Here is a 19,411-nt window from a genome sequence, read left to right on the forward strand (position 1 = left end):
GAACCTAGTGGGGCTTCTGGAAGTAAAACTCACAGAAGTGTTGGGGCCCCTTTAAGGTTGAGCCCCCAGGAGTTTTCATCTCTCAAGCTAGTCCTTGCTCAGTCTCCAAGAATAGTCAGTTATCCTTTAAGTATTTCTACCAATTGCTGGCTCTGTTGGTTTCTGGTCTCGGTAAACTGAGTCTCTGTATCACCTGTCTCTCCCATTTGGGGGCAGTGATTTGCTCTGTGATCTCAATTCTCCGATAGATCTATAAGATTTATTGATGTTCACTTTTTTCAGCTTTTTTCTTGTTGTGAGAATGGGAGGAATTTCAGGCTCTTCATGTATTGGACTGAAGCCTAAAAGTTGTAAAAGCAAAAGTGAAGAAACATTGATTCGAAATATGTTAACATAAGATTCATATTGTACTAATTATTTGACTTTTGTTTTTTTAGGTTTAAGTTGCTATATATTTAAAGTTACTTTGCCATTTTTTAAAATGATCTTTTAAATTTATTTATTTATTTATTTATTTTTGGTTGCGTCGGGTCTTTGTTGCTGTGCGTGGACTTTCTCTAGTTGTGGCGAGCAGGGGCTACTCTTTGTTGCAGTATGCGAGCTTCTCATTGTGGTGGCTTCTCGTTGCAGATCACGGGCTCTAGGCGCACAGGCTTCAGTAGTTGTGGCACATGGGCTCAGTAGTTGTGGCTCACGGGCTCTAGAGCACGGGCTCAGTAGTTGTGGTGCATGGGCTTAGTTGCTCTGTGGCATGTGGGATCTTCCCAGACCAGGGCACAAACTTGTGTCCCCTGCATTGGCAGGAGGATTCTTAACCACTGTGCCACCAGGGAAGTCCCTGCCATTTTTTTTTGGGGGGGCAGTACACAGGCCTCTCACTGTTGTGGCCTCTCCCGTTTCAGAGCACAGGCTCCAGCCACGCAGGCTCAGCGGCCATGGCTCACGGGCCCAGCCGCTCCGCGGCATGTGGGATCTTCCTGGACCGGGGCACAAACCCATGTCCCCTGCATCAGCAGGCGGACTTTCAACCACTGCGCCACCAGGGAAGCCCCCTGCCATTTTTTTAAACTTAATTTTAAGAATATTTGGAACTGACTCTATATGATAATATGGTAAATTTCACGTTTTTAATCAAAGTAAATTTTAAATGCAAAATGGTATCACTGCATATTCTTGACATATACAAAATTTCTTTTTCTTTATAACGCTTAAGTATGAGATACAGCCATACCACTGACAGCTAAAATGATGATTGGTACTTAATGTTTCAGGTTTCTCTAACCAGTCTTGTGTACGCCAAAGGTTTTAGTGCATTTAAACAATATGAAAATTAATAATAGCTTAAATTGAGGAAAGTATTATTTTATACTTGTTGCAAACATTTGTTTACATATCAGTGCTCTTTTCCTTGCCTTATTTCCCCTAAGTCTTGATTTAATTTTTGTCGAAGAATATTACACTAAGCTGTAGTACTAATAGCAGTTTCCTGCAGTAGTACTCCCACATGCTGCTCCTCCATCTTTCCATCAACCTATCATGTTGGAGGAATTTTTGTTGCTTGAGAATATGTTTGGGAAATTTAACAAAATAATTGTCTGATCATAAGCTTGTACTAGAAGGACACCTAGGAGCATGCTGGAGCATGCTGGAGGGACTTTGTTTAGAAAGAAAGATGATAAACTCAGTTGCCCTTCTGGCACATCCCGCCCTTATCTGTTACGGAGTTCTTTTATGTAACTCCTTGAAGAAGTTGAATCCTCCCAGGATAGCTACTGAGATAGCCCTACATCTGATGGCAGAATTTTTTTTAAATCCTTCAACATAATTCTACTACAGAAAAAGTATTTGTGTTACCAGAATCCCTTTAAAGCTAAACTCTTCAAATAGGTGGATATTAAAACTAATAAAGGATCGACCTCAAAATAAAAAGGAAAGTTAGGCAGGCACCACTTCTCCTCTCCTTTAATATGTAGTTGTGTGGTTTTTTGTTATTGAGATGTATGAACTCTTTGTATATTTTGAAAATTAAGCCCTTGTCAGTAATTACTCAGCCATAAAAAATAATGAAATAATGCCATTTGCAGCAACATAGATGGACCTAGAGATTGTCATACTGAGTGAAGTAAGTCAGAGAAAGAGAAATGTCATATGATATCGCTTATACACAGAAACTAAAAAGAAATGATACAAATGAACTTATTTACAAAACAGAAACAGACTTACAGACTTAGAGAACAAACATATGGTTACCAGGGAGGAAGGGAGAGAACAAACATATGGTTACCAGGGAGGAAGGGTGGAGGGAAGGGATAGTTAGGGAGTTTGGGATTGACATGTACACACTGCTGTATTTAAAACGCATAACCAACCAGGACCTACTGTTATAGCACAGGGAACTCTGCTTACTGTTATGTGGCAACCTGGATGGGAGGGGAGTTTGGGGGGGAAGGGATACATGTATGTGTATGGCTGAGTCGCTCTGTGGTGTACCTGAAACTATCACAGCATTGTTAATCGGCTATACTCCAATATAAAATAAAAAGTTTTAGGGACTTCCCCGGTGGTGCAGTGGATAAAAATCCGCTTGCCAGTGCAGGGGACGTGGGTTTGAGCCCTGGTCCAGGAAGATCCCACATGCCGCAGAGCAACTAAGCCCGTGCACCACAACTACTGAGCCTGTGCTCTAGAGCCCGCGTGCTGCAACTACTGAAGCCCGCGTGCGTAGAGCCTGTGCTCTGCAACAAGAGACGCCACCGCAGTGAGAGGCCCACTCGCTGCAACCAGAGAAAGCCCGCGCACAGCAACGAAGACCCAATGCAGCCAAAAATAAAAATTAAATTAAAAAAAATATAACATAAAATAAGAAGTTTAAAAAAAATTTGATAAGTCGGGCACATACATGTTTTTAAATGCATGAGAAAACTAATTATCTAAAAACAAATATTGACCTATTAAAGAGATTATTCAGTAAAACTTGTCAATTCATAGTGTTTCAAAGGTCAAATTGATGTTCTTGATTAGTACTTTAAATTTTGGCTATTTTAAGTGACTACAGATGGTTACTCATTTTGAACTATTTATAAGCACTATTACAATTCAGTGATTAAATGTGTTGTTAGAGTGGCTATGCCTTGAAATTCCATTGACATTAACAAATTAATTGCAATCCTGTTCTGTCAGTAAATGGCTCTGCTCTGTGTTAAAGGCATATGTGGGGCTAGTGGAGGCTACACCTCCCCTAATCTCAAAGGGGTATTATGATTCTCAGATCCCAATCATAACTCTCTTTTACATGACTCTTCCTGTTAATATCATTCCATCTACTCAAGGTCTGCCAACTTCAAGTAAAGGAAATTAACTACTGATTACCTGGGTAAAGGAGAATGAATGAAATGTAGTCTACCTAGTAAATATTAATTCTACCCAAATCAAACTTAAGTTAACATGAACCTTCGTCGTGTTCCACTCATTTATAATGCCATATTTTTTACCTTTCTCTAAATCCTATGAGTTTGAAAGTCAAACTCAGTTTCTAGTTCTTTCCTAGAAAGTATTGCTTTTCTGAAATATGTAATGTATCTTATTTATCTTTGTATTCCCAATGCTTTCCACAATGCACATGCTTACTAAATAATAGTTTAGTGAGTGGCTGAAGAGTTAGGCTTTGCTAACTATACTAAACATCACTGTTTATCATCTTATTCTCTGAATATATCTTATAACACAAATTTACAATTTATATTTTTCCTATTCTTTTATATTAACTAATTTTCCCAAAAAAGATTATAAGCTTGAAGGCAAAAACCAAGTTCTCCATTCTTTATTTTCAAGTACCTAGTGAGATAAAATAATAAGCCCTCAATAATACATACTGATTTGTAAAATCACTTTCTATGTTATATACTAGGGAAGAATAAGTTGAAATTCCCTATGCAGGGCTCTCTCCATAGTTTGAGAGAGATCTAGTATAGAAATGTAGTGAGAGTCTATAGTAATTCAGTCATTCAGTAATTACTGTTGACTGATTTAATTTATTTTTAAGTAAAATGCACTGGTCTTAAGTGTAGATTGAGTTTGACAAATGTATGCACCCATGTAACCAATGTTTCTGACAAATACAGAGCATAGAGCATTGCTGTCACCCTGGTAAATACCCTTCTATCCCCTTCCAGTTGGCATCCTCCACCTACAACTACTACTCTCATTTCTAATCCCATATATTACTTTTACCTGTTCATGAAGTTCATATAAATGGAATCATACAGTATGTGTTCTTCTGTGTCTGACTTCTTTGACTCAACATACTGTTTTTGAGGTTCATGGATGCACAACTTTTCAAGAGCGTTCATATTCTCATAACTTCTTTAGAACATAGTGCTGACTTCTAATACTTCATGTTCATCACAACACAGATGATTTTTCTTAGTCCTCTAGGACTATGAATTCACTTTATTATCTTTATTCACTTTAGTATTTAGTGATTGTTGTGTCATCAGTAAAATACCTGCATGTAAATTAAGTTGAAAATATAAGTGTGAAGACATAATCAGATATACCTCAAATATCTTTAACATTATTGATTCTGTAAGGCAAGGTTGTTTTTTATAAAGTGTTTTTCACTAGCATACAATAAGGGCAGTTTCATCTTTCCCTGCCTTTGTGTATTTTCCAGACACAAAAAATGAAATGTTTAATTTTTCTTTTACATTGTATGTCTTAATAGAGATCAAATTAGCTTTCTCCAGTATGAACTCAGGATAAGGGCAATAAGAAACCTTATTGTTTCCAGCCTCCACTAAGATGAACTGGCAACGTGTCAGGAAAATTCTCAGTATGGAGCAGTTTTATTACAATTCAGTACAATTGGTTCTTGCATAACCTTTAGAAAATCATACATAAAACATTCTCATCTATATAAATAAAAATCACCCACACACTTTATTAATAGCTTTGTTCACTTTTTCCCTGGGACTTGTGCTGCATGCTGTGCCCCCCTTTTCAGTCTTTTTTTAAGGTAACTTTCTATAAGCTTTCTTTAAAGCAAAAAGGTTAGGTAATGTTAGGATTCAAATACAAATGTAAGATAACTGTGATAATTCTCCCTCTTGATCGTGTACTATTACTAGTGTTTCTAAGTGTCCGTTTTACATTTAGTGACAGGGAGTGGCTTTTTCACAATATATAGTCAGTTTAACTGTAAGAAAGAAGGAAGAAATAAATGTCATACTTTTCATGGAAATAAGAATCATAATTCATTTGTGATGTGTTTGGGGGTTTATTTTCAAACCCACGCATTTTTAAGGTTGTATCACTGTTACTGTGACTACAATAAATGCATGATGAAAGCAAGAACATACCAGGTTGAAGTCTCAGCCTTTTTTCCTTAGTCTAGTTCATTAGCAAAAATGTGTTTCTTTTCAGGTCTCATTTTCCTGAATCCAAACTTCAGAAAACTTTCCATTATTCCCCTAAAGTATGTGTTATAAAATACCAAAATAATGTAATAATAAGCCTCTAGATCTAACTGCTCATTTACAGTAAATACAAGCGCCAGAAGAACATATTAAATGACATCACTACCCAGAATGGGGGAGATTCTACAGTACAAATGACCCAGTTTCTTCAACAAATGAATAGCAATAAGGGGGGAGTGGAGGAAAAGTGGCTACCTTTTTTTAGATTAAAAGAGATTTAAGATATGTGTCATTTGTACCTCAAAAGTAGAGAGGGAGAGAGAGACTTAAGAGATACATAAACCGAATGCAATGTGTGGAACTTGTTTGGATCCTAATGTGAACAAGCCAACTGTAAAAAAAAAATTTTTTTGAGATAATTGGGGAAATCTGAATGTTGACTGGATTTTATAACTGTCAGTATTAATAAGTGTAACAAAGGTGTTAGGGCTTTATTTTTAAGAAATAGCCCGTATTAGTGATTTATATACCAAAGTGATGTCTGAAACTTTATTTAAAATACTCTATCAAAAAAGAAACAAAAAACCCTGGAGGTAATAAATAAAACAAGGATGGCAAAACATTGATAATTGTTGAAGCTGTGTAATGAATATATAGAACTCTTTATTCTCCCTAGGTTTGAGATTTTTTCATTGTATCAAGTTAAAATACACACACAGAATGAGAAGGAAAATAATTAATCACCACTGTCATCACAAACAAAATGATATTCACTCTAGGAATAGAATTTTAGTCTCAGGAAGCAGTAGCATCCTATAAATTAAATTAGTGTATTAAATTTGGGGGAAGGAGGGGAAAGTATTTCTAATACAGCCATACTTAACCTGTAACTCAGTGTCCTTTTTCCCACTGAATACCATAAAACTGTAGAAGGTAATGCTTCATTTGAAAGGAACAGTGAACTTTGGAAGGAAGATAGCTCTGTCCTTGGGAAGAGCAGATGGGCCCAGGCTAACAGTGAGACACAGGAATATCTCTTCCTTCAGCATTAGTCTCCCTCCTGTGCCATTTGTGGGATTCACGTGGGACTGCTGTCCTCTAATTGGGAAGTCGGCGACAGGGCCTTTCTCACGGCCAGCACTTTTGACTCCTATATTATTCTCTGATAAAATACCTATCTTACTACAGAACATTTTTCACCTTCTATTGCTTCGTTCTATAAAAATGAATGCTCTTAATGAATAGATTAAACCCTTTACAAACATAATTTTGTACGACATAATTTGCCTTCTGAGAATTTATTTTTTCTGTGACATTGACTTCATGTTGTTTTTCTAGTAGAAAATAGTCTGGGTCTAATCAGGGCATAGAACTGAATACCATAGTCACAGTTAGTATTTTGGTGCTTACCCACATCACAGCAAAGAAAGTTTGCAAAATTAATGAATGTTGAAAAACAGTTTCTTCAGTGGACCAACTTTTCTAAGTTGGAACACTGGTTTTCAAGCTGTGGAGGCTTAACCCAGCCTGACTGAAGTGATCTAGAAAGGAGCCTTCACAAATCTACATTTTAAAACAAATGCCCTTTTTCTGAGTTCTCTAGAATCATTCTGCCATAGCAAATTTAAGAGCAAACCAAACCTTCCTGAACCCCAGCTCCATCTGTAATTTAAATTATAAAGGCATCCAAAAAAAGTAGTCATTTTGCATTTGAACATATTGTAAAATCTGTCTTCAACATACCTATATAATCTATTGATATTATATCAATTAAATTTTGAGTTCTCAGAGAGCTGGAGTCATTTCTGTCAGGTTAACTCTACATAGCCACTACCACAGTAACATGAAAGTATAAAGATACCTTGCTGAATATATCTTAATTAAACCTGACTTGTCATATCTTTCTAGAAGTTTTGATGATAGAAGGAGAAAGTTTAAGTACAAAAAGAAGTGAATAAGACTGGGTTTTGAAAAATGTTACTATTAAGAGCATTTTTTGTGAAAAATATATAATAATCACAAAAGTTTTATAGCTACTGACAAAAATAATAGTTACTATTTGTTAGGTACTTCACTAAACATTGTTTAGCGTCTTACAGTGTGGAAGTATACGCTAAGCATATGTACTACAAAATTTCAGTTGAGATTTTGGAGAAATATAAATGATGGAAGAGTAATGTTTGTTTTATAGTCTGAATAATCTCTGTCAGCCTGGGGAAAGAGAGATCATTTTCTTGAAGTAGTTGGAAGTACTGTAATGAAAAATTTTAAAGTATGTTTTCTAAAGCATTTTATTAAAATTACCCATCTTTTGATGAAAACTGATGAAATCAGTACCCTTTCATCATAATGGCCAAGCTCTTTAGCCCTTTACTGGAGTGGTTTTTATCCTAATTCTTAGCATGTTTGCTTTCTGAATTCATTGAACATCTAAAAAAGTTGTTGACAAGGAAATGTAGTTTTGGCACTTCAGGAAAGACATTTTCTACTTTATAAAATTAGGTTCCTACATGTGAAGTTTGAGAAGCCACCAAAGTGAAACACTCTATAATTAATTTAAAGCTATTGATTATATTAGCACTTCAATGCCATTTAGAGGCACTCCATACTAATATTTAAAGTTCAGTTTTTGGGACTTCCCTGGTGGCGCAGTGGTTAAGAATCCGCTTGCCAGTTCAGGGGACACAGGTTTGATCCCTGGTCCAGGAAGATCCCATATGCCGTGGAGTGACTAAGCCCGTGTGCCACAACTACTGAGCCTGCGCTCTAGAGCCTGCGAGCCACAACTACTGAGTCCGCGTGCCACAACTACTGAAGCCCGCACGCCTAGAGCCCACCGCAATGAGAAGCCCGTGCACCACAACGAAGAGTAGCCTCCGCTTGCCACAACTAGAGAAAGCCCACGTGCGGCAAAAATATTTTTGCAGCCAAAAATAAATAAAATAAATGAATTTATAAAATTCAGTTTTTTACTTAACATATTATTATCAGTATTATCAACCAAATTGCATTTTTCTAGAAGTCATTAAAGTAATCCACAGGAAATTAAATTAATTGTATAAAAGAAAAAACAAACCAAAAATCCGGTGTTGTTTTAAAATGAAATATTAATATCAATGAAATAAAGATGGTGCGTTATGATGTTTTTGTTTTGTTTTCAATTAAATAAGGCTTTTTCCTGCAGTAAATTAAAGCATCACATTATTAATACTTCCCATACACCAGTAATAGGCAGTTTTTTCTAATTATCTCCCTAATACCTATAACCAACTTTCAATTGTTTTTGGTAATATGAGTAGAATGGTAAAGCCCAGAGTCCAATAAAAGTTATTAACCTACACCTGAACTTGTCTGACCAAACTTTTTACCAAAGATGCTATTGGCAAGAGAACAGATTTGAATTATATTGCCTATTGCCTTTTGTTTTTTTATGGTAACATGTAAGTGAGCATGCAAAGTAAGTAGTAAAAGACCAATAAATCAGGGAAAAGGTAAAGAAATTAGATGACGTATTTAATCAACAAACTAGAGTATCAGTTTCTGAATATTTCTCTATCCCCCACCCTCCCTTATGAGTTCCTTGTTGGCAGGAACTGTCGTATTCTTACCTGTATTCCAGATACATTGCCCAGTACAGTTCTTTTAAGCCAGTGTAATGATTTAGGCCAGAAACTAAAAAGCTTCCATGAAATGTTGTCATTATTTGCTACTTGCAGGGAAAACAAAATGAAACTGGAATATACAAAAGAAGGAGGAAAGACTCTTTCCTATCTTATGTAAACATAATAATGTTTGAGGGAAGGGTGCAGATGTTTAAAATTTTTTATTTTTAATTATATCTATGTTTAGTCCATATTATTTGTCTTTAGAGCATATTATGTGACCAAAAACAAGCTCACTTTTCAAAAAGTTTGGGGATTTTGTAAAAGTGGAAACAACAGCTTGTAGAAAATATAACACATACACACCTATAGCTAGCCTAAAATTGCTTGTCACCAACCCCAAACTAATGACTAGAAGTTTCAAACTCTGAAAATGTATATATGCAAGATTAACTAAAGTACTTGATTGTTACTGATAGCATATGTGTAAGTATCTCTTTTCAAATTGAATTCTTACTGAGAGAATAACTATTAAAAGTTTAATTGCAGTCTTTTATCATTTTGCTTTGATTTTATACTAAAAACTGCCAAGCAGATAACACTTAAGTGTATCTTTTTCAATATGACAAAGTTACATAAGAGAATCCCCTAGCACGTAAGAAAAATGCAATTATTTTCTATTCTGAATCTCCAGACTGCTGTTTTAGAAAATCATATCTGATTATTTGCTCAGCAGAAGATTATTGAGTTGATTTAGCTGTGATTTTACTTAACAAAGCTTCAGCTGCATTCCTACCGTGGAGTCCGAAAAAGGTAGAGAGTTATAAATGATACATTCAAACTGTGATTTTTGTGAACAGGACCATCGATGCACCCCTCAGAGCTAATAGCGGAGATGAGAAATAGTGGGTTTGCATTGAAACGAAACGTACTGGGGAGAAACTTGACTGCAAATGATCCATCACAGGTAATGATCTTTTTATCAGTAAGCTGAAAATGTCTATAAATCTAAATGTGATTGCTTGTGAATTGCTACTTAATGTTTTCCAATATGTATATATCCATAGGAAGGCAAGATAGAGCAAAGAAAATGCCTAAAACGTATTTTGATTTTGCTTATTATTTTAACCTAAATGAGCAATGTTTTTAAACCTATATTTTAATAAACGAACCTGCTCCTCTGGGTTTATATGGATAAAATATCTAACTGATCTGGTGATACGGTTGTTACTTTTTCCTTCCTGCTAACTTACCCATGAAGTGACATTAAACAGAACCAATGGGAAGAAGTGTATAAAAGTAAACCCCTAAAAAATATGGAAAATATTTTAAACAGTTACTTGATTAAAGTGTACATAGATCCAGAAAATGGTTGAGTTTAAAGGGTTAAATGCAGATGTTCTAATACAAACCATTTATTTCATTTAATGAGGAAACTGGAGCCCTCAGAAGTTAAGTGATTTCCCTGAGATCATGTGGCTTTTTAGAGACAGAGTTGAGACTAAAACCCAGACTCCCACTGGCATAAACTTGTACTGCTCTGAAAGAGTCACATTCCTTCTCAAACATTGCTAGGGATTGTACGTATAACGTATATATCATGTATTTGTACTGTTTAATATACTTGATAATGTACTGTTGAACTTGTAAAGGCGAAAATTGTGGATGTTTTGACCTTCTCCTAAAGTTCATGATCTTCCTGGTTTTTATGTTCCATTAAATTAAAAAGAAAATTGAGAGAGTAGAAGCCATGCTATAAACATTTTGTCTTTGCTTCTCTGTCGTCCTCTCCTGATAAAGGTTGTTAATGGTGGCAAAGCAGTCATCTTAACCTCTTAGGGCATTGTGATCCTCCTTGGCAGGTAGACTACAAAAATTTTTTAATTCCACTTTCCAATCCAAAATGTCATACTCATTTACAGTATGTCCCTAATATAAAATTTCTTATTTGTAAACGTTTCCTTTCCTGTCTGATGACTAACTTGTCTTATAATCTAGCAAATTAATGATGTCTTTGTTGACTTAGGAATACGTTGCAAGTGAGGGTGAAGAAGATCCAGAAGTCGAATTTTTAAAGTCACTAACAACCAAACAAAAACAGAAACTTCTCAGGTGATTAAAAAGTGTCTGTTTAATGAATTCAACTACATTTTTTCTTATGTTTCATTTTAGTGTCATATTCAACTCTGATCCTAAGTTTAAGGTACTTAAACCATGTATCACATTCATTTATTGATTTATTCTTCAGCAATAGTAGTACAATTTTATCTTTCTTTCAGTAATATGAAAATGAATGTAAGATTATATACTCAGTTTATACCGCAAAGTCACTGCACTTTTCAGAACATTTAATTTGGAAATAGATTTATTTGTAGGTTTTAGTTTTCATAGATTTGTATATATCTTTGCAAACGGTTTGTTCTTAGAAAATTGTGGGCCATGTATTACTCTTCTTACATTTTGTACAATTTTATGAGGAATGCCAAAAAATGCGTAAATTTAAAGTCAGTGTGAATCGTGTTAAACAGACTACCTCTGGATTAAAGAATCCAAGAAATGTCTGCTGAGTCCAACAGAGGGAGCTCATGATGTTTCAATATGTGGAGTTTTGAGAATGGCTGGACAGAATCCAGTGAAGACATTTTTATTTCAGAGTAACTCAAACATATCATATAAACAAGTTACTCTTCTGAGAATGTGAAATACTCTTTAGAAATTCAGAATGCCATAATAGAATTGTCCTAATTATTTATTTATAAGTCTAAACAATTGTTGAAAACTAATATGTGATTATTTTATTTTATGTAACTAAAATAGAATATTAAAAAAATGTAAAATGTATTATACTTATTCAGACTTTCTGGAGAAAATGCCCTTGAAATTTGATAGTGTAATGTTATTGGGTATTTCCATATTTAAAATAGTACATAAAATTAATGTTTCATCTGATTAGAGCTTTATATTTCAGTTTGCAGTTGGTTCAGCTAATGTTACAAACTTTTCTTTATGCCAGGATGACCATTTATTTAGGGTACTATATAATTACAAATTCTGATTCAGTAAGAATTTTTTTAATAGTTATTACTATTGAGGAAAGTATACTGAGACAGTTAATGCATTTTTTAATTTAAACTTATAGTATATGTGACTTGAATAATTTACAGGGAAGAAAATGATTTGTCATTTAATAAAAGTAAAGAATGTATTTGTATTTGAATACCACTTTTAATAGCTTCTAAGAAACTATATTGTCTATTCAAAATTTTATATTTGTCGGTGAAAGGACTGTTTTTACATAGCCTGTCACTGTTTTTTCCCAATAACAGGAAATTGGATCGACTTGAGAAGAAAAAAAAGAAAAAGAGAAAAGATAGAAAAAAGAAAAAGCTTCAGAAGAGCAGAAGTAAACACAAAAAACATAAAAACAAATCCTCCTCCTCTTCCTCTTCCTCCTCTGGTGGCACTTCAGAAAGCAGCAGTGAGAGTGACAACAAAGAAAAAAAAATACAGAAGAAGAAAAGAAAGAAAAACAAGCGTTCAGGGAATTACAACAGTGGTTCTGAAGAGACGGACAAGTCTAAGAAGAGAAAACTTGATGAAGAATGTTCTAGCAGTCACAGTAACAAGGAAAAGCCTAGGTTTTTAAAACAAGAGAGTTCTGGGGAGAAGAGCAAATGGAGGCATTCTGATTCTGACAGAAAGCCCAGAAGCCATAACCAGAGTCCAGAGGAGAGAGGATCTGGAAGAAATGAGAGAGGCAGCAGGAGCCAGAGCAGGGCTGAGAGGAGTAGGAGAAGCCGAAGCAGAAGTCATGGTGGTTACAAGCCAGGAGAAATAAGAAGACGGCCACGGCCAAGTCCCAGTGAAGAGTGGGACAGAAGAAATGACACCAGAAGCCATGGCACAGATAGATACAGAGGAGGGAAAATGCACAGAGCATTATCAGGAGACAGGCACACTAGAGTGATGCAAACAAGAGAATGGAGAAGTAGAGAATAGAGACTTGTATGTGACAATTACCTGGAAATAAAAATATCTCCACTTTCTTCTTGAATACCTTTAGCAAGGGCTAAATGATGTACTATTGTCTTTCTAATAAAACTCTATTTTAATTTTTCATCTCTGTAAACTGTTATATCAGGTACAAAACTACATGAATCCCATAAGAATGAACTTGGCAAATATTTGTAAGTGATCTATTTTGGGGCTGTAAAAATATTTTCTGTTGGGCTTCCCTGGTGGTGCAGTGGTTGGGAGTCCGCCTGCCGATGCAGGGGACACGGGTTCGTGCCCCGGTCCGGGAGGATCCCACGTGCCGTGGAGCGGCTGGGCCCGTGAGCCGTGGCCGCTGGGCCTGCGCGTCCGGAGCCTGTGCTCCGCAACGGGAGAGGCCGCAGCAGTGAGAGGCCCGCATACCGCAAAAAAAAAAAAAAATTCTGTTCATTAATGTTTCTTGTGCCCTATACTAAAACAAAAACCCCATGTAACTGCGTGACATTTTCTTTGTTCTGAAACATCATTAAAAGAATGACAGTACATTGAATGGGTATAGTTTATTTTTTTTCAATTCAAATTTATTACTCTTAAGATTTGAATTTACTTGAAGCCAAGTGTAATCATTGTAGAAATTCACTGCTATGAATTAAGTAATGGATTGGTCAGTATTTCTTTAAGACTTTAAATTCCCTTCAGTTTTGCTCTAGGGTCAGAAGCTATTTACATTTGGATAATGTATTTTCTATGCTGCCATAACAAATAACCTCAGTCTTAACGCGAATACAGTTCTGGAGATCAGAAATCTGAAATGGGTCTCGCTGGGCTAAAATCGGTGTCAGCAGGTTTGATTCTGGAGGCTCTATGGAAAATCTGCTCGTTGCAGCTTCTAGAGGTCACCTGCACTCCTTGGCTCCTGGCCCCTTCTTCCATCTTCAAAGCTAACAAAGTCAAGTTCTCACATCTAATCACTCTGACACTTTCACATTCTGCATTGTTTTCCACTCTTTGGGACCCTTGTGATTACATTGGGCCCACCAGGAGAATCTCCCTATTTCAAAGTCAACTGATGAGCAACCTTAATTCTATCTGCAACCTTAATTGCCCTGTGCCATGTAACCTAACATCTTCACAGGTTCCAGGTATTGGGATTGCTATGTCATTAAGGGACCATTATTCTACCTAGGACAGATGGCCCTTCTACTACTGACATTCAGCTATTACAGATTTTACTTCTAAAGGGGAAGCATTTACATAACGTCACAAATGAACCAGTGTAAACTGTTTAGATATATTTCATAAGTATAGGTATATAAGGTATGTTTAAATTTAGCTGCAAGGTTCCCCTTGTGTTTCAAAGCATATGGTGAAGGAAAACTATAGAAAAAAATCATTTAGTTCAAATTACAAGTAACATGGAATTCCAAAAAATATATACTAACCATCATGGACACAAGTATTGTTATCAGGGTTCCACATTTTAAAAACACCTCTTATTTAATACAATACAAATATTGATTAGTTTGGATGGTTTTGAGAATGGAAGTCCTAATTTCATAAATTTTATAGGAAAGAAGTTTGAAAGAAGAATTAAGTAAAACCTCTCTGTGTAGTCTGGTATATGTATCTTTGTCTTGTATATGCACACACAGAGATGTCCTCTGATTTGCAAGCAGCTAACTAAAGGCATAAGCAACCGTTTGATTATTTATATTTTTAAGAGAGTTGGGAGGGGAGAACTTGAATTCATTCTACGGTACTCTTCAATAACTTACAGTGCACCTCAAAGATCCCTTTCCCGCTTCATTTAAAAAAAGCATGCATTTGAGATTGATAAAGACCGCTAATTTACACCTTGAGTTCATCAGTGTTGCACTGATTATTTTCTATCTTATGCCTTTTTAGACTTTATAATTTTTATAATGTCAAAACCTATGCAATATTTACTGCCTTAAAGGATTTCTGAACCAGTGTTCATGAAGAGAAATGTTGAAAAGCATCCTGTAATTAAAGTGAATTATATACATTATCATTTCTTAACACTTTGACTTCCACAGAAGTGTGGTCCCCTTTTAACTTTATAAGTGGCTGCAAGAATTTTTCAAATCTCTGGTTTACTTATCCTTCACCGTTAAGATTGAGAAACTATAAAGTACCAATAGCCCCAACATTCTTATCTATCCAATGGTGAGAAAAATTCCCATGTAATTATAGGAAATGTTGGTTTGCTGTTTGGCTTTCAGACTTGGTCACTAAAGGATGCTACACAGCCCCAAGGGGCTAGCATTCCAACTTGGCAAACTTAAAGACTGAAGGGAGGCATTTTCACATACAATCATAACATGGTAATAAATAGCTTTAAAGAGGCTCACCTGACTTGTTCTGCACACTCTAATGATAAGGGTAAAAGGAATTGAAAGTGATTTTTAAAATAAAACATTAAGCATCTAATTATACTTTTGCTTTTGAAATACAAGGTAAAAACCAAAGAGATAAACCTCATAATAAAAAAGATATCTAGTTGTAAGTGTAGAGGTTCCCCTAAGTACTAACGCCAAAAGAGAATCCTCCAAGTTTAATGAATATGATTCAAGAACAAGAGTCCCCAACAGTGAGTGACTTTTTTTTAGAAAAACCACAGGAAAAGTCTGGTGATATGTCCTTCTTCTTACCCTTAATAGAGAAATTCTTTTAAAGAAATCTGGGTGTGCCTGGTGACATTTGTTCAGTGGCCTGGCACTGCACTGGCCAACTTGGGAGACATTATTGGGGTCCCCTCCTCCCCTTTTCCCTGGCCTAACATTTAACATAATTTAACACTAGCAAATTAATTCCTGTAGGAGGTGCTGTCGATTTACAAATGGTCAGGCACGATCAGGTTACTAGGTTAGGACTTGTTTATCTGAACGTCTATGTGATAAGTTAGTCATAATTTCATCTAATAAATGTGCCAAAATAGGCAGAGGTTGCTGCAGCAAGCGGCAGGTCTGCTTACCTTGCAGTAGGAAATGGAGATCTTACTTTGTATCATACGGTTTTAATCTGAAGAAAGCTTTTTATCTAAAGGCTTGGAGAGACCTTCCTTGTTCTTCCAAGAGATGGCTTGCTGATAGTGAATCACATCCGTCCACGCCGTTGGGAGCTCGGCGTTTCCCAGTTTCCATCAAATATTTACTATGTTTTAGCATTGAATCTCAAAGATTTCAAATCCACCTGAGCCATTCCACTCTCCTTACCTAACGAACACTCGGCCAAGACGCAGGTGGAGGCCGCTCAACAAGGCCGCGTCCTCCACACCCTGTGTTTAAGATCAGGGAGAAGGCTGCATTTTAGCTTCAGTAGCTGAGGGGTATTAAGAAATCTTATTTCGGTTTTCTGAAAAGAAAACCTTGATAGTTACCACTTCTTGAAAAGAGCTAAAAGTATGCAATAGCTGCAGACCTTGGGAGCGGGTTTTTCGGATCCAAAAGGAGAAATGCTTTTTTAAAGTTGTGAGGAACAAATAAGACCGAGGGAACTCTTAAGTTTTGGGAAATGCCATGGCAACTGAGAGCTGATGAAGCTCCTCAAACCCCGTTCCTGCTGACAGAAAAGGAAGCAGATCCTCATGCCCTTCCCCCTTTCTCCTCCCTTCACGCCACACTTAACATCACCCTCAGAATGTAACAGTAATAATGAAGCGAGGTGTGGGGTGAAACATAGGAACGGCTTGTCATGGAAAACGCACACTCTGGCCCAAATTGCCCGTGAGTCGCCTTTCCGCGACTCGTAGGCACGGAAAAAACCCAGTCCTTTCGGTTCGAAGGTCCTCCCGACGGGGCGGTCAGAAGTGGAGGTCCAGCGGTTTGGGTGCTGACCGGACCGAGGCTTCCAAGGACCTCGCCTTAGACCGGAGGCCGGAAGGGGGCTGGAGTGAGTCCCGGGCTGGCGTGCCCCTTCCCATCCCCACAGGCGCCTCCACCCCTGCGTACGGTGGTGCTTTCCTTCTAGACGCGTGCCTGGCAACCTTCTGAACATACCTCAAACCCATATGAAAGCCTGAGAATTAGGGGGAGCGTCTCCCTCCTAGAATAGGCGCCTCCCGTACGAGGAGGCCGCTGGACTCCCCACCGACAAAGTGTAACGGGAAAGGATGCGGGCTAGCTCACGGCAAGGGTCTCCGTCCCCCCCCCCCCCCCGCGACCCTGCCAGTGGCCCACTCAGAAGAAATTCCAGGCTGCGGACCACGGGAGCTGCGCCCTGGGGACCAGCACTCCCGGGCCGCTACGCGCCCTCGCCTGCCAGTTCCAGCCTAAACTCTCCCGGCCTCCAGCGCCTTTCGCCTACGCAGGTCAGAGGGCGGACTTGCCTTCACTAGTTAGGAAAGCGAGCGAATTTCTCTCGTCTCTCGGGCTCCACAGGTGAAGAGGGCGCTTTAGGGCGCCGCTGCTAATCTCTCGCTCCTGGGGCAAAAGTGAAAATGTTGACTCTCGCCAGCAATCTGCAAGCAGAAAACAAATCGGGGTTGCCGAGGAGGGGGTCGGGGGGGACAACACATCACTTTGCATTTCTTTTATAAATGAATCACCCTGAAACGGTTAGATGTTTGCAAAACAATGCAAAATCCCTGGTATGAGTGCAAGGGTCTTGGAAAATCTTAAACCTTGTTTTTCTTTCCCGGGTCCCTGAGAACAGGCCCTGACGGAACATGTTTCCACGGACCTACTGAAACCTTCCCCTTAACTGGAGTTGCAAACACACTGTATATATTTATATCAATAACATATAGGGTAGGCATGTCTGTATGTATTTACCTCATACATATTTCTATAAACTCCAGCATCTGGAAAGGGTGGGGGTAAATAACCCCGAACGGTTAAAATTATGGAGAAGGGATAATAACTGATTACTAATTTGAAAGTAAATAAACAGGTGACTTTTTCAGATCAAATCCCTCCTTGGATCGTTACAATAAATATCTCTGAAGGAAGCTCTCTATTTATGTTGTCATTGATTAATTCTTCACTACCTCATTTGATTTCGATTTAGAATGATTTGATTCTAATTTAATTAGCATGTAATTTGGATGTACATAATTACTGTAATTATGACATTCAGGTAAGGCAGCTTTAGGCTGAAAGGCAATTTCAAATTTTCTAGCAACCTACTTTGTACTGGGAAATGGACAAGGACTTTGCGCCCTGCTATCCAAGTAGTAATTAGCACATCTTTTTGAAACAGGCAGTGCGGCGGGGTTTGTATTAAAACAGCAAATACAAACCCAACCGAGTTACCGGCTGCAAAGGTGGCTGCGAGTTCCCGGAAATGCACGGCGTTTCCCTGGCGCGAGATCGGGGAGCCCGGCGCCCCAGCGCCTGGGCCGGCTCTAGCTGCTGCGGGCTCCGGCGCCTCTGCGGCCTCTGGCGCGGGATTTGGAGATGTAGCTTTCAAGATTAAAATACAATAAACGTGCGGGGAGGGTGGGGGACAAGAAAGGAGGGGAAGAAGCCACTGCACGACGTCTGAAGACGCGGGGTTGGGTAGTGGACTAGGAAGAGGAGGGAAAGGGGCGGCGGGAGGAGGGCGAGGCAGAGTGGAGAGAAAATTGATCAACGCCCCCAAGTGTTACCCGATTTTAGATTTGGGTTTCAAAGGGAAAAGGTGGGGGCCAAAGGGGTCAGTTTGCGCCAGCAGGGAGTGCGGACCCTTCGCAAGCGTCTGGGGTCAGGGGTTTCGGGACTTCTGGCAGCCCTAGGGGGCCCTGCGCTCCCCGCAGGGCCCCGGCCTGCCCAGCAGCCCCCAGCACCCGACTCGGGCGGGACGGCGCCTGGAGGACAGAGGCGAGGCAGGAGGCTGCTTCGGCCATCCCCGGGTCCAGGCCGGAGAAAACTGCAGGTCCCTCGCTTCCTCCCCTTCACAGGGGGCGCCTGGGGACCTGGGACGGTCTGCTTGCCTGGTTTAATCAGCTTGGTTCGGTCGGTCCCAGATAACCACGTGGGTCCCGCCGACCGGGAGCCTTCAGATCCGGGTAGTTGGGGGAAGAGCGCAGGGGCGCTGCAGCCACGGCCGGGTCCCCATGCCGGGGTTCACGTCGCCGCCAACAGCGCCCAGCGTGCTCACCTCCAAGTTGGAAGACCCTAAAGTTGCCTTGAAGGAAATGCTAAATGCGCCAATTCTAAGACTAGGGCCAAGCAGGGCGTTATATTGTTTCGTTTGGATTTTCAGTTAGCAAGTTCCAGAAAAGACTTCCTTTGTCTGGGAGCATTTAATACCGGCCATTACTAAGCAGTGCCGCCCAGTAGCGGGGCTTGTCCCCCACGAAGCACAAAAACTCGCTTTTCTTTGCTCGATTCGCTGGGTTGCTGCAGCTCGCGGCAAACGCCGACTCCCCGCGCTCGAAGCGGCGAGCAAGGGCGGACAGCG

General features: G+C 38.8%; 1 protein-coding gene across 1 annotated transcript in view; it reads left to right on the plus strand.

Moving 5' to 3' along the window:
- CIRSR (corepressor of RBPJ and splicing regulator) overlaps positions 1–13,133 on the plus strand; it is a 39,823-nt gene extending 26,690 nt beyond the window's left edge. The window contains 4 exon segments of the mRNA XM_082658862.1: positions 9,877–9,983; positions 11,043–11,128; positions 12,343–13,005; positions 13,007–13,133. Coding sequence (XP_082514988.1) covers positions 9,877–9,983; positions 11,043–11,128; positions 12,343–13,005; positions 13,007–13,046 — 896 coding nt within the window. The 3' untranslated portion in view covers positions 13,047–13,133.
- Positions 13,134–19,411: the final 6,278 nt, after the last annotated feature.

This window comes from Grampus griseus (assembly GCF_964374135.1).
Source record: "Grampus griseus genome assembly, chromosome: 7".
Lineage (NCBI taxonomy): Eukaryota > Metazoa > Chordata > Mammalia > Artiodactyla > Delphinidae > Grampus > Grampus griseus.